The sequence below is a fragment of the Ursus americanus genome, chromosome 36 (assembly GCF_024610735.1).
Source record: "Ursus americanus isolate L20-20 chromosome 36, mUrsAme1.1.p, whole genome shotgun sequence".
Classification (NCBI taxonomy): Eukaryota; Metazoa; Chordata; class Mammalia; order Carnivora; family Ursidae; genus Ursus; species Ursus americanus.
In genome coordinates, this window is record NC_142162.1 from 10,668,101 (window position 1) to 10,680,137 (window position 12,037).

Here is a 12,037-nt window from a genome sequence, read left to right on the forward strand (position 1 = left end):
ATTTTCTAAATCCAATGTGAAAGGCTTTTTTTCTTTTAGAAATGTTCAGGGGCACCTGGCTGGCTCAGTTGGTAGAACATGGGACTCTTAATCTTGGGGTTGTGAGTGTGAGCCCCACACTGGGTGAAGAGATTACTAAAAAAAAATAAAACTGAAAAAAAAAAAAAAGAAATGGTTAAACTACTTATGGTAATCATTGTGACAGATGATCCTGTTCTTAAATTAGAAACAATTGTTTTTAAAAGTGTGAATATATTTCCCGTTCACCCAACCATTATCTAAAATTTCTTGGAAATAAACAGGAAGGAAAATGCTAAAGTTATAGAGGAACCTCAGAGTGTTGAAGACCTCAACCTCAGGTTAACTATCAAAACTTCCTCCAGTAACCCGCCAGCATCTACTTCTCTCCAAAGTCACCATCTCTTGAATTTGTATATGATATTTGGTATCAAAGGCATTTTCTCTGTTGGCATGATGGCTAAGAAGGATTCCTATGTGTGTGCTGCTAATGCTTGAGGGGTCTTTCTGCTCTTGTTCTGCCACGGCCCTGAAGTATTTTCTTACAAAAGGGACTCCCATCCTAGGGATGAACTCTCACGTTAAGAACGCGGGTGTAACAAATTCAACCACAAAGTTGTTCCAGCACGGACTGTATTTGTGAGTCAATATTCACATGGAACCTAGCTTCCCTCAGGTGATGTCATCTCACCTTTCCCCCGACTCAGAGCATCCTTACAATAGCTTTGAAGAACCTATGATAGCTTGTAGCAGGCACCTCCAGGCCAGACCAGACTATTCTCTTACACTTGCTAGTGTATATTTCAGTATACAAGTGAAATGTGGGGTGATCTCAGAGCTCAGGTCATGATTCAGAGGCCACCCCTGAGGTCACATGGTGTGAGGCAGTTCAACCAAGCAGCTACGCGAGGGCTGAACATGGCTTGTTTTCATGTTCTCTGGTTTCGGCTTGGCCTGAAGAAAGTGTGAGCTACTTGAGTACACAACTGTTAAATAAACAAACTGACCCTTATTTAGAATCAGGAAGAGACTTTCTACTGTTACCATGTTCTCAGACAGGTGAATAAAAACCAAAGCTGTACTGTGACGTGTTACAGTTAACTAGAAGGAAGAACATTTCAATTTCTTCACAAGAGACATATAAACAGTTTCCATTTTAGCACAGAATACTTCACATTTAATTTTTTAAAATACTTGGCAAAAACCAGTCCCTATCTGAAATTAAAAGTCTTTCCATTTTTTTTTTAAGATTTTATTTATTTATTTGAGAGTGAGCGAGCACAGAGGGAGAGGGAGAGGGAGAAGCAGACTCCCCACTGAGCAGAGAGCACGAGGACATGGGGCTCCATGCCAGAACCCCAAGATCACGACCCAAGCCGAAGGCAGATGCCTAACCGATGAGCCTACTAAGGTGCCCCGAAAAGTTTTTTCATTTAATTCAAGTTTTATAAGCAGATGAGCTGTGTAGACGCGTGCAAGTGCTCCCTTCCTTCCACAAAGAGTCCTCCTTCACATACAAAAGGAAACTAACATTCTGGCTCCTCTAGGAGGAAAAAAGCAGTTCACTCAAAGCAGTTCCTAAATATTAAAGTGATCTTCCTGTCCTTCTACTCTCTCAGCACACTATCTCAATCTCAATTAGTGTGATTACGCCAGTCCACTGCCTTTCGTGTGTATCTGAATCTTTCTCTATTTTAGGAGTTTCAGAAACCAGACGGTGCAATAGCCTCAGTGTTGGATCAATGTTGATCAAATGCTGGCATGCTACCAACGAAGTAATTTGTGACTTGGGGCACATTACTGAGCTTTAATTTCCTCATGGGGGCAATAATTCCCACCTCATATAGTTATTAGAAAGGATTAAATAAACTACCACTGGCAAGTCTCTGACCTAAGTGTATATACTCAATGAAAGTGAGTCTTCTTCTGCACCTCTGACCCGCCCTTCTTTCCCTTCTGGAGGACAGAAATTTTCTTCGTATTTGAACAGCTTAAGGTGGCTGGCATAATGTGTGTACAAGATAATTCCCAGTAAATGCCAACTGGACTTATATTAAAATTTGAGCTATTTGTGCCAAAGGAGTGTTCTTTTAGGATAAAAGAGCCTACAGGGTAAGATTTTTAGGTTGGAGAAGTGCTCCAGAATGCAGTCCCCAAACTCACTTCTGTCTACACTCTCTAAGTGATTGTTTCCCAGTTCCACAGTGTTGAAAATCATGTACTTAGTTATACCACTAGTGTACCTTTCCATACCTCTCCCATGAACTTAACCCTACCACCCACTGCTTAATCAACCTCTCTACTTGGACATCTAGGATGCATTTCAAATTTAACATGTTAAAAACCAAACCTTTGATTTCCCCCATCAATTTTGCTTCTTTTTTTCCTTACACTCCTCATCAATTTGCAGCAAACCTCATAGGCTGTTCTTTCAAATAGTGTTCTAATAGTTCTTATTACCTTCCTCGTTATCACCCCTGCCCGAACTGCCCACTAACTCTCATGTGGACACCTGTATATTCAGGGGTCTCTCAACTTCTACACTTACCAGCTTGTAATCAGTTTTTCAGGTGGTTGACGAAGTAATCCTTTTACAATGTAAATCTGATCAAAAGTCTCCAATGCCTTTCATCTCTCTTAGAATAAAATCTGTGGTCTACAAAGTCTTCCCTTGGTTTCTTCCTCCCTAATTTCCTACTGCCTGCTCTTCCCCTCATTCTAGCCTCCCTGGTCTTCTTGTTGTTCCTCCAACATGCCAAGCATGCTTTTGTCTCAGGGCCTTTGCATTTCCTCCAATATTCACAGGGCTCTGCTTAAGTGTCATTGCTTCCAAAAGGACTTAACCTTTTACTACCTCCATCACTCTGTCTCCTCCCTCCTATTGCAGCTTTCTTAATACCACTTATAACAATACCTGAATATCTATATATTTGTTTGTGTGTCACTGGAGATTCAATGGGGGAAAGAACATTGTTTTGTTCACTGTGGTACTGCCAATGCCTACGAGCGAGCCTGTCACACAGTAATCACTCAATAATTCATTTAATAAATCAATGTGTTCCTACTATTGGTATTCTGATTGACTTGGTGAATGTGGAATTAAATTCCTTTATTGAAGGACTTTAATTTCCAATGTGTATCTCTAATAGGAGGAAATGGCATATTTATTTAGGCTAAATTTATTTAGTCGTATAACTTTTTTTTTTTTTTTGGAAGAAGGATCATCTGTACAATTTGTAAGAAACTCATGCTATGGGGAATAGAGTTCAGGAACTGCTATATCTAGGGCATGGTTTCCTATAGTGTCTCTTAGATTTTGAAATAATTGGCTAGTTTGTGCTGATTTACTGTGTATCAGGAAGGTAAAGGCTGTTAATTTCTGATTCACTTTAAATTACACACAAGTATAATTTCATATCACATTTCTGCTCAACCATTTTACCATGTACACTTTTAGCCACAAATATTATCTGGTCATCAGGAACATTTTAAAAATGCTTTCACTAATGAAAAACTCTTATTCCACTTGGCAATAAATATGTGAATTAATTATATATGTAAATATGTATAAACATGTATAGAAGATTAGTGGAATCATAGGAAATACTGATTTTCTCCCTCTTCTTCTTTCCTCATCTTTTTCTACACTTTCACCTTTTCCAAAAGTTGCCATAATTAGACATTAAAGAACATTTTATATTTTATTTTTTTTTCTTCAAATGCCATGATGTATTTTTTGCTTTTGGTTTAAAAGTGGGTGACTCAAGGAGCGCCCGGCTGGCTCAGTCGGTGGAGTGTGCAACTTTTGATTTCGGGGTTGTGAGTTCAAGCCCCACATTGGGTACAGAGATTACTTAGACATAAAATCTTAAAAAATAAAAATAAAAGTGGGTGACTCAAACCCTTCATGTTTTTTGCGCTCAAAAAAAAAAAAAAACCTCAACTGTTTTTTAACTGTATTGTTTATTTTGTCCTCTGAAATATTAGCATTAGCTATAAAAAAGGACACGTACAAGATGGTATAGCTTTTTGCTGAGAATTTTTCTTAAAATCACAAAAGTCAGATAATGGCAAAAAGATTTTTTTTCTCCCATGCATGATTATATAGTTAGAAAGTTTTATATAGGTGTAAATCCTGCAATTACAATCCATTTCACTATTGGGTCATGGATGAGGATAAATGTTTTTTGATCCTTGTCTGAAACCGGCAAATGAATGCATTAAAAGGAACCAAAACAAAATACAGTTTCTTTTTAGGCAGGTACAAATAAAGAGATAAAGGGAAGAAGTGCTCATGGGATAAATCAGGTTAGTCAGGGTCAAATGTGTCAATAAGTCATTTTGGAATTAACTAAAACTTGAGTTGTACATTTTAAGAATAGTGGGGTAGTCTGTAAGACTACTAGCTCCAAATAAATTGTACCTCCATCTCTCCACACCCATGGGCAGTCCTCTCCTGCACTAATTCTGGGCTTGCCTACCTGATTTGCTTTGCCCAGTGGGACATCAGCAAATGTGCTACAAGCAGAGGCTCGCAAAGCATTGTACGTGCAGCTCCCTCCCTCTCTTCCTGACTTTGGAACTCTCTCTTGCTGTTTTTGAGCTACTCACACTCTGTTGCAACCAGGAGATGATTTCAGTCTCATGAGTGACCTCAGGAGGGACCAGGAGAAGTGCCCAGCTGATCCCAGTCCAAATTGCTGACTCACAGAACTGTGAGAAAATAGGATGGCTAATTTATAAAGTGGTTTGTTAGGTAGCAATAGATAATGGACACAAATATAAAATTGTATTGCTGGCAAGTACTTATGACTTTCAAGTCTCCTCAGTGACTGGGAAAGCATTACTTAGTGGGGCTTCTGCATAATGAAAAATATGAATATATGACTATTAAGATTCCCACGACAGTCACCATTCATTTGTTTTACAACTGCATAGAGTTTTATACTACATCCACATAAGTGTCTTTAAAGTTTATCCTAAGTAGGTAAGTATTCCCTTTAAAAGGTAAAAAGTACGTACAAATGCTCAGTACTGTAAAAGTGCTTAGAATATGCAGATGGCCAACAAATTTCCTTCTTGAAATCCTTCTCAAGCTTTTAATTGCTTAGCAATACGTGTCTGAATTAAGAACGTGCCAAAATAATGAAACTTTACTATTTATGTGATGGCCCATCTAAAAACTGGCATGTGGGACTTGCCCAAATGGAAGATTCAAAAATGTAAAAAGGATATAATGATAAAAGCATGCAGTAAGAATGTTAAAAATTTTAGAACTGTTTTTCTTAGCAAAAAAAAAAAAATTAGTGTTAAAAAAGTAAATTCAGTGTTCTTATGCCCCAGTCAGCTTTTCCCTGTACTTCAGTGGGACCCTGATATTCACATGGACCAATTTATTCGTACGTGGACCATTTTAGTAAAAAGGTCTGCTAGCTTAAACCAGATCTTCCAGCATTTGCTACTCCAGTGTAAGACACACCAACACTGGATATCTAGTAGTCAACTATAACGGATCTTCTTTCTTGCCCCATTCTTTCTCTACTTAAGCTACTATCCTTTGACCATCCTCTCCTTTCCATCTCAATCCTCGGTATCCTAATTCAGGCTTATAGTCTGGACCACTACAGTCGCCTCCTATTCTCTACATTACTCTGATCCATCCCTCCTGCACCAAACCCGTTCTAATCACAATAGTCAAGAGTGATCTTCCCAGAATGTATATCATAGGCTCATGCTTAAAATATCCTGATGGTTCCCCAGTGCTCTGTGAATAAAACCCAAATCTTTTATAATGTTACTTCATAAATATAAATTCAGAACAAACTCTAGATCCTTCTTTCTGTTTGTTTCCTTATCATCAATAATCTTACATTTCATCCTCTTTGATAACTTATGATCATTACCTTCTCGGTGTAGGACCTGCCACTCTCCTGCAATCCAGGCCTTCCTGGACGCGTACAAGATGGTATAGCGCGTCACCACGGTCTCTGGGCCATCAGGGGGTTTCCAAGAAACAAGAGCAGTGTCATCTTCTATCAACGTCACTTTTACTCCAACTGGTGGGCCTGTCGGTGCTGTACATACATGGAGAAAATATTGTATTACCAGGGTTACATGGTGATAAACACTCACATACCTGGCCAACGGACTGAAAAACTTTGGGAAAAGAGTGTGGAAAAACTAGAAACCACTATAAAAACATCTCAGAAGCACAGCTTTTACAGATCATTAGTGTTAAGAGTAAAACACTATTTTTTCTTCTTTTTCTGAGAGCTAATTTCATTTTTATAATTAAAACATTAAAAAAAAAAAAAAGGAGATGGTAGATTCCTAGATGGGAAATTACTAAGTCAAAGGGTGTAAGCGTTTTTAGGGCTTTTGGTATTGTTTTGCCAAACTGATAACTAGAAAGGTTTACAATTCCACCAGCAGCACCTGCCCATTAGGTATTGAATCTCACCCCATTAGGTATTGAATCTAAACCACATTTCTTACTAAAACATACAGAATATATATTTCACGTGATATAGGAAGCCACTGAAGGATATACTGAGACCAAAACATTTATTCTCCAAAAAGTTGTCAATCAGTGAATTTACAGGGCAGACCTTAGACTAATAATTTATACTTGCGAAAGTAGTCAAGTCTTGGGATTTTTAGCTGACAACGTGTTTGATATGAACTAAAAGTGTGAAGAGCTGGTTTCTGGCACCCCACCACATGTGGAATATAGCCAAAACAACAGCCAAGAGGCCCCATGCTTGCTGACGTTAATGTCCTTCCTTTGTTTTCTCTCAGCATAAATTAGAATAGAGCCGCGATGGTCCTTAACATAGATCATCTACTCCCTCACCCTCATTCTAGAGAAAAGGAAATGCAGGTCCACAGACGTGAGATACCTTAGCAAGAGGCACAGGTAAGCTTCAGCAGTGGTGCTCGATCAGGTCTCCCCTCTCCCCCGCACTGTGCACAGCAGGCAAGCTACCACACACATGACTTCTAAGGTGGGCGCCTAACATCGTTAAGTACACTATTCACGTACTTCCATTTTAAATTATTTGGGTACAGTCTTGAACAGCACACCTGACTTTAGAAAATGTAGTGCTCCCCAAAGAGACGTTAAATTTAAGCCCAGTGGCTTGTGTGATATATACAGTGAGAGGAAAAAATACGGTGAGAGGAAATAAACATCTACTATAATAGAAGAAAATACATTTCGAAAGTTAAGAAACAAAACAAAACAAATGCATACATGGCAACCAGGGTGGTAACCAGGGAGTATCTTCTTTAAAGTGACATATCTATTTTTGTTTTTAAAGATTTTATTTATTTATTTGAGAGAAAGAGAGAGCACGACCAGGCAGAGGGAGAGGGAGTAGCAGGCTCCCAGCAGAGCAGGGAGCCTGACAGCAGGGCTCAATCCCAGGACCCTGAGATCATGATCTGGGCCAAAGGCAGACACTCAACCGACTGAGCCATCCAGGAGCCCCTAAAGTGGCATATCTATTTTTTTAACAGATAGATTAATGTCTGTACCTTCTGGAAGTGTCGAATGGTAGACAACGGGGCTCCAGGGGCTGGAAAGCTGATCCACGTGCAGCCGTACAGCAAATTCATATTTGGTGTTTGGTTCTAGACCTTGAACCAACATGTGAGTTTCTGATCTATCAAATTAGTAACGAAGCTGTTAATGCTGATAATACATTGTTTCTAAAAGAGTATCAGTATTTCTAGTCAACACAAGTAAGCATATTGTTATTATTTATTACCTCATTTTCTTTAAAAAAAATTTTTTAGACTAAAAAAGCAATCTCCTTTGACTATTAAAATACTATACTTGGTATTATCCTATAGAAATGAGCCTACGAATTGCCTCTCTGAGAGGGAACTACGAAATTAGCAGTATAGAAATATCCCAATACAAAGGGATTTCCTCTGAAATACTGGGAGTCAAATCATTCTGTTAAACTATAATGATGGACTTTTTTCTAACTATAACCAAGAAAACAGAATAAGCTTTATTTTTTGATGCCAGCATGAAAGTGGTCTTTCGTGTTTTCCTTTAAACATGCTAAGTTTAGCCACTTGAAAGTAATAATAGCTTCTTGCCTAATCTTGCAGCATGAGGCTGAGGAAACCAACACAAAATCCTTTATAGAAACTAAATGTCAGAAGATGCAGTTTCCAGAACTGAATATGGTAAAGATGCAAAACTCCCAACCATTTTATAAGTACGGTAAGTCCTGAGACAGGTGCTTACAGCTAAAGGTCAAGCTGGCCCAAGATGGTAAGAAATAAGTGTGAGTGGGGAGAAGTGCAAAGAAAACCACGATTAATAGAAGCTACATACGTTTGAAGGTATAGAACCAAAGAAGCATTCTGCAGGCCAACAGGGTTACAGCGGATGGTGTAGTTAATTATTTGTGCAGTGGTGAACGCAGGCCTCCTCCAGTGCAGGAAGATGGAAGATGAGGTGTTAGCCTTCGCATAGAGATGGTGGGGTGGTGGTGGAGGAGGAACCATGCGATCACGAACAGCTATTGAGAAAGACAACGTTAATTTACTGCACAGCGTAATATTACTGTAGAAAGTGGTAAAATGATAAAATCGTAATTCCCCACCCTATTGGTTGACTTTAGGTTCTTTTTTTCATTAAAGAGGTTCATAGATATATCTAGAGAGGTATCATTCAATTCTGAGCAACTCTTTCCTGAGTTAGATAAGCAATCAAATATGATCAATACTTAGACTGTAAAACAGAAGCACCAAGAAGTCAAACTACTAGCCAAACACATTCCGAAGGCCAGCAATGGACTTAAAACTAAACTGACACCCTCTTCAGTAGCAATAAAACCAAACAGGTCTTAGCAGCCGAACTGAACAGTAACTGGAAGGAAATAAACAGCCTTAAGATTAGAGCAGATAGGTATTCAGGGTTATTTTCCCCATTTATATTTCTAAGGGTCTTTTGATTGCAAAAGTAAAACAGGTTCTTATAATTAAATACACCTCGCTCAAGTATTTATTTTGAGCATGTAAGTACATGCTTTTTTGTTCAAAATAACTATGTTAGGTGCCACGGAAGAGATAAAACCACCAATGATTCCAAGTAGTAACGAGACTTAAATTTGCAGAAGGAAGGGTTCTCGAGAACAAGGACTGTGAGCCAGACGGAGTGAAACGTGCTCCCACAACTCTTACTTACACACGCAGCCCGGAGTGCTGACTGTCTGATCGGCCTGATAGCCATCTTCTATGCTGTTGTAAGCCAGCAGCCTCACATGATACTTTCTTCTGGGGTCTATAAAGAAACTGACAGGTAATAATTTGGTCCAGCCCTCTAGATATCACCCCTCCAGAGCCTTTGCAGATTTTGGTTTAAAAATCTTTTGGATGCATAACAGTTTTAAGTGAAATGAGAGGGTTTTTCCCTTTCCCTCTCCTACACAGTGACTCAGCAATTCACCTTTGTGTGACATTGTTACTGTGACTATCTACCAGTTATTTACAATATTACTTAACCTCTCTTCAAACAATAACATTAACACTATTACTCTTTGTCCTCCTCCTCAACTGACCAGAGATGGATTCTTGATTCTAAAAGCCTTGGGGGTTGCCTGATGGATCACTCGTAAGAGATTACACTATATAGAAGTTTTTAGTTATTGGAGGGGTAGCTACCTTAAAAAGCATGGAAATCAAACTGAGCTTATTTTCCCCCTCAAAGGTAAAGATAATTATAATTTTCATCCTTTAGTAACTTTAAAAAGTTTTGTAATCATGTGTTATTTAAGTTTATTCCTATGTGTGCCCTTTCCATAAACCTAGTTTCAGGTTGACAGTTAAATTCTCCAAGAAAGAGGAGTTGGAGCTCCCCCTACTGGTCTTCATTAACTGTCACAATATGAAAACCAAAGTCCATCCCATACTGACAGAAACAAAAAAAATTTTTCAGATTTTTGAGGAAATAAATGGTTATACATTTTAAATGACATGCTTTAGAATATATTCAAGAAGTTTAATGATATAAATACATTAAATGATAACATTTAATTATAGAGTACTCGCTTGGGACAAAAAAATAAATACTATGAAAAAATAATGTATTTCTTTTTTGAAACCCAGCTTTGCTGAGGTACCACTGATGAATAGAAGTTGTATATATTTAAGGTATACGAGTTGATGTTTGACATATGTATACATTGTGAAGTGATTTCTACAATCAAGCTAGTAAATATATACTATCACCTCACATAGTTACCATTTTTGTGTGGGTATGTTGAAAACAATACACGGGAAACAAATAATCAAATCAAAAAATGGGCAGAAGATATGAACAGACACTTATCCAATGAAGACATACAAATGGCTAACAGACACATGGAAAAATGTTCAAAATCATTAACCATCAGGGAAATATAAATCAAAACCATCTTGAGATACCACCTTACACCAGTTAGAATGGCAAAAACTGACAAGGCAGGAAACAACAAATGTTGGAGAGGATGTGGAGAAAGGGGATCCCTCTTACACTGCTGGTGGGAATGCAAGTTGGTACAGCCACTTTGGAAAACAGTATGGAGGTCCCTTAAAAAGTTAAAAATTGAGCTACCCTATGATCCAGCAATTGCACTACTGGGTATCTACTCCAAAGATACAGACGTAGTGAAGAGAAGGGCCATATGCACCCCAATGTTCATAGCAGCACTGTCCACAACAGCTAAATTGTGGAAGGAGCCGAGATGCCCTTCAACAGATGACTGGATTAAGAAGATGTGGTCCACATATACAATGGAATATTACTCAGCTATCAGAAAGAACGATTTCACAACATTTGCAGCAACATGGATGGGACTAGAGGAGATAATGCTAAGTGAAATAAGTCAAGCAGAGAAAGACAATTATCATATGGTTTCACTCATTTATGGAACATAAGAAATAGGAAGATCGGTAGAAGAAGAAAGGGAAGAATGAAGGGGGTGTAAACAAAAGGGGGAATGAAGCATGAGAGACTATGGACTCTGGGAAACAAACTGAGGGCTTCAGAGGGGAGGGAGGTGGGGGAATGGGATAGGCTGGTGATGGGTGGTAGGGAGGGCACGTATTGCATGGTGCACTGGGTGTTATACGCAAGTAATGAATCATGGAACATTACATCAAAAACTAGGGATACACTGTATGGTGACTAACATAATAAAAAATTATTATTAAAAAAAAGAAAAAAAAAGAAAAGAAATAATAAAATTAAAATGTGCATCCTATTTGACCTAACAATTTCCAGCAATTTTATCTCAGAAAATGTTTGCATAAGTGTGTGAAATTATACCAAATATTCAATAAAGCATTTTTTGTGATAGTTAAAAAAAAAATCTTAGTAAATCTCAAGTATACAACACAGTATTGATAAGTATCATCACCATGCTCTCCAGATCACCGGATCTCCGGAACTTATTCATCTTGCATAAGTGAAGCTTTGCACCCTTGAGCGACATCTCCCCATATCCCCCATCACCGAGCACCTGGCAGCCACCATTCTACTCTCTGCTTCTATGAGTTCTACTAGTTTGGATTCCACACATTGATGAAATCATGCAGTAACTGTCTTTCTGTATCCGGCTTATTTCACTTAGCATAACACCCTCTAGGTTCATTCATGTTGCACAAATGGCATGATTTCCTTCCTTTTTTAAGGCTGACTAATATTCCATTGTGTATACAGGCCATATTTTCTTTGTCCATTCACCCATCAGCAGACATTTAGGTTGTTTTTATATCTTGGCTATTGCGAATAATGCTGCAATGAACATGGGGGTGCAGTTATCTCTTTAAGATACTGATTTCATTTCCTTTTGCTATATACCCAGAAGTGGGACTGCTGGATTATATGGTAGTTATATTTCTAACTTTAATGTATTTCCATGTTATATTTCTCTAAATAATAATACACAAATACATCTAATACTTCATAACGGAAAAATCATCCTTGATAGCTATATCCAATGTGGGAAAAACTTACAAT

The 12,037-nt window shown here is 38.3% G+C and overlaps 1 protein-coding gene across 1 annotated transcript in view; it reads right to left on the reverse strand.

Moving 5' to 3' along the window:
• PRTG (protogenin) overlaps window positions 1–12,037 on the reverse strand; it is a 148,175-nt gene that overhangs the window by 14,510 nt on the left and 121,628 nt on the right. The window contains exons 15-18 of the mRNA XM_087859162.1: window positions 9,224–9,319; window positions 8,369–8,555; window positions 7,555–7,682; window positions 5,922–6,092 (exon numbers count right to left, since the gene is read on the reverse strand). Coding sequence (XP_087715288.1) covers window positions 5,922–6,092; window positions 7,555–7,682; window positions 8,369–8,555; window positions 9,224–9,319 — 582 coding nt within the window. The remainder of the gene's footprint in view (window positions 1–5,921; window positions 6,093–7,554; window positions 7,683–8,368; window positions 8,556–9,223; window positions 9,320–12,037) is intronic.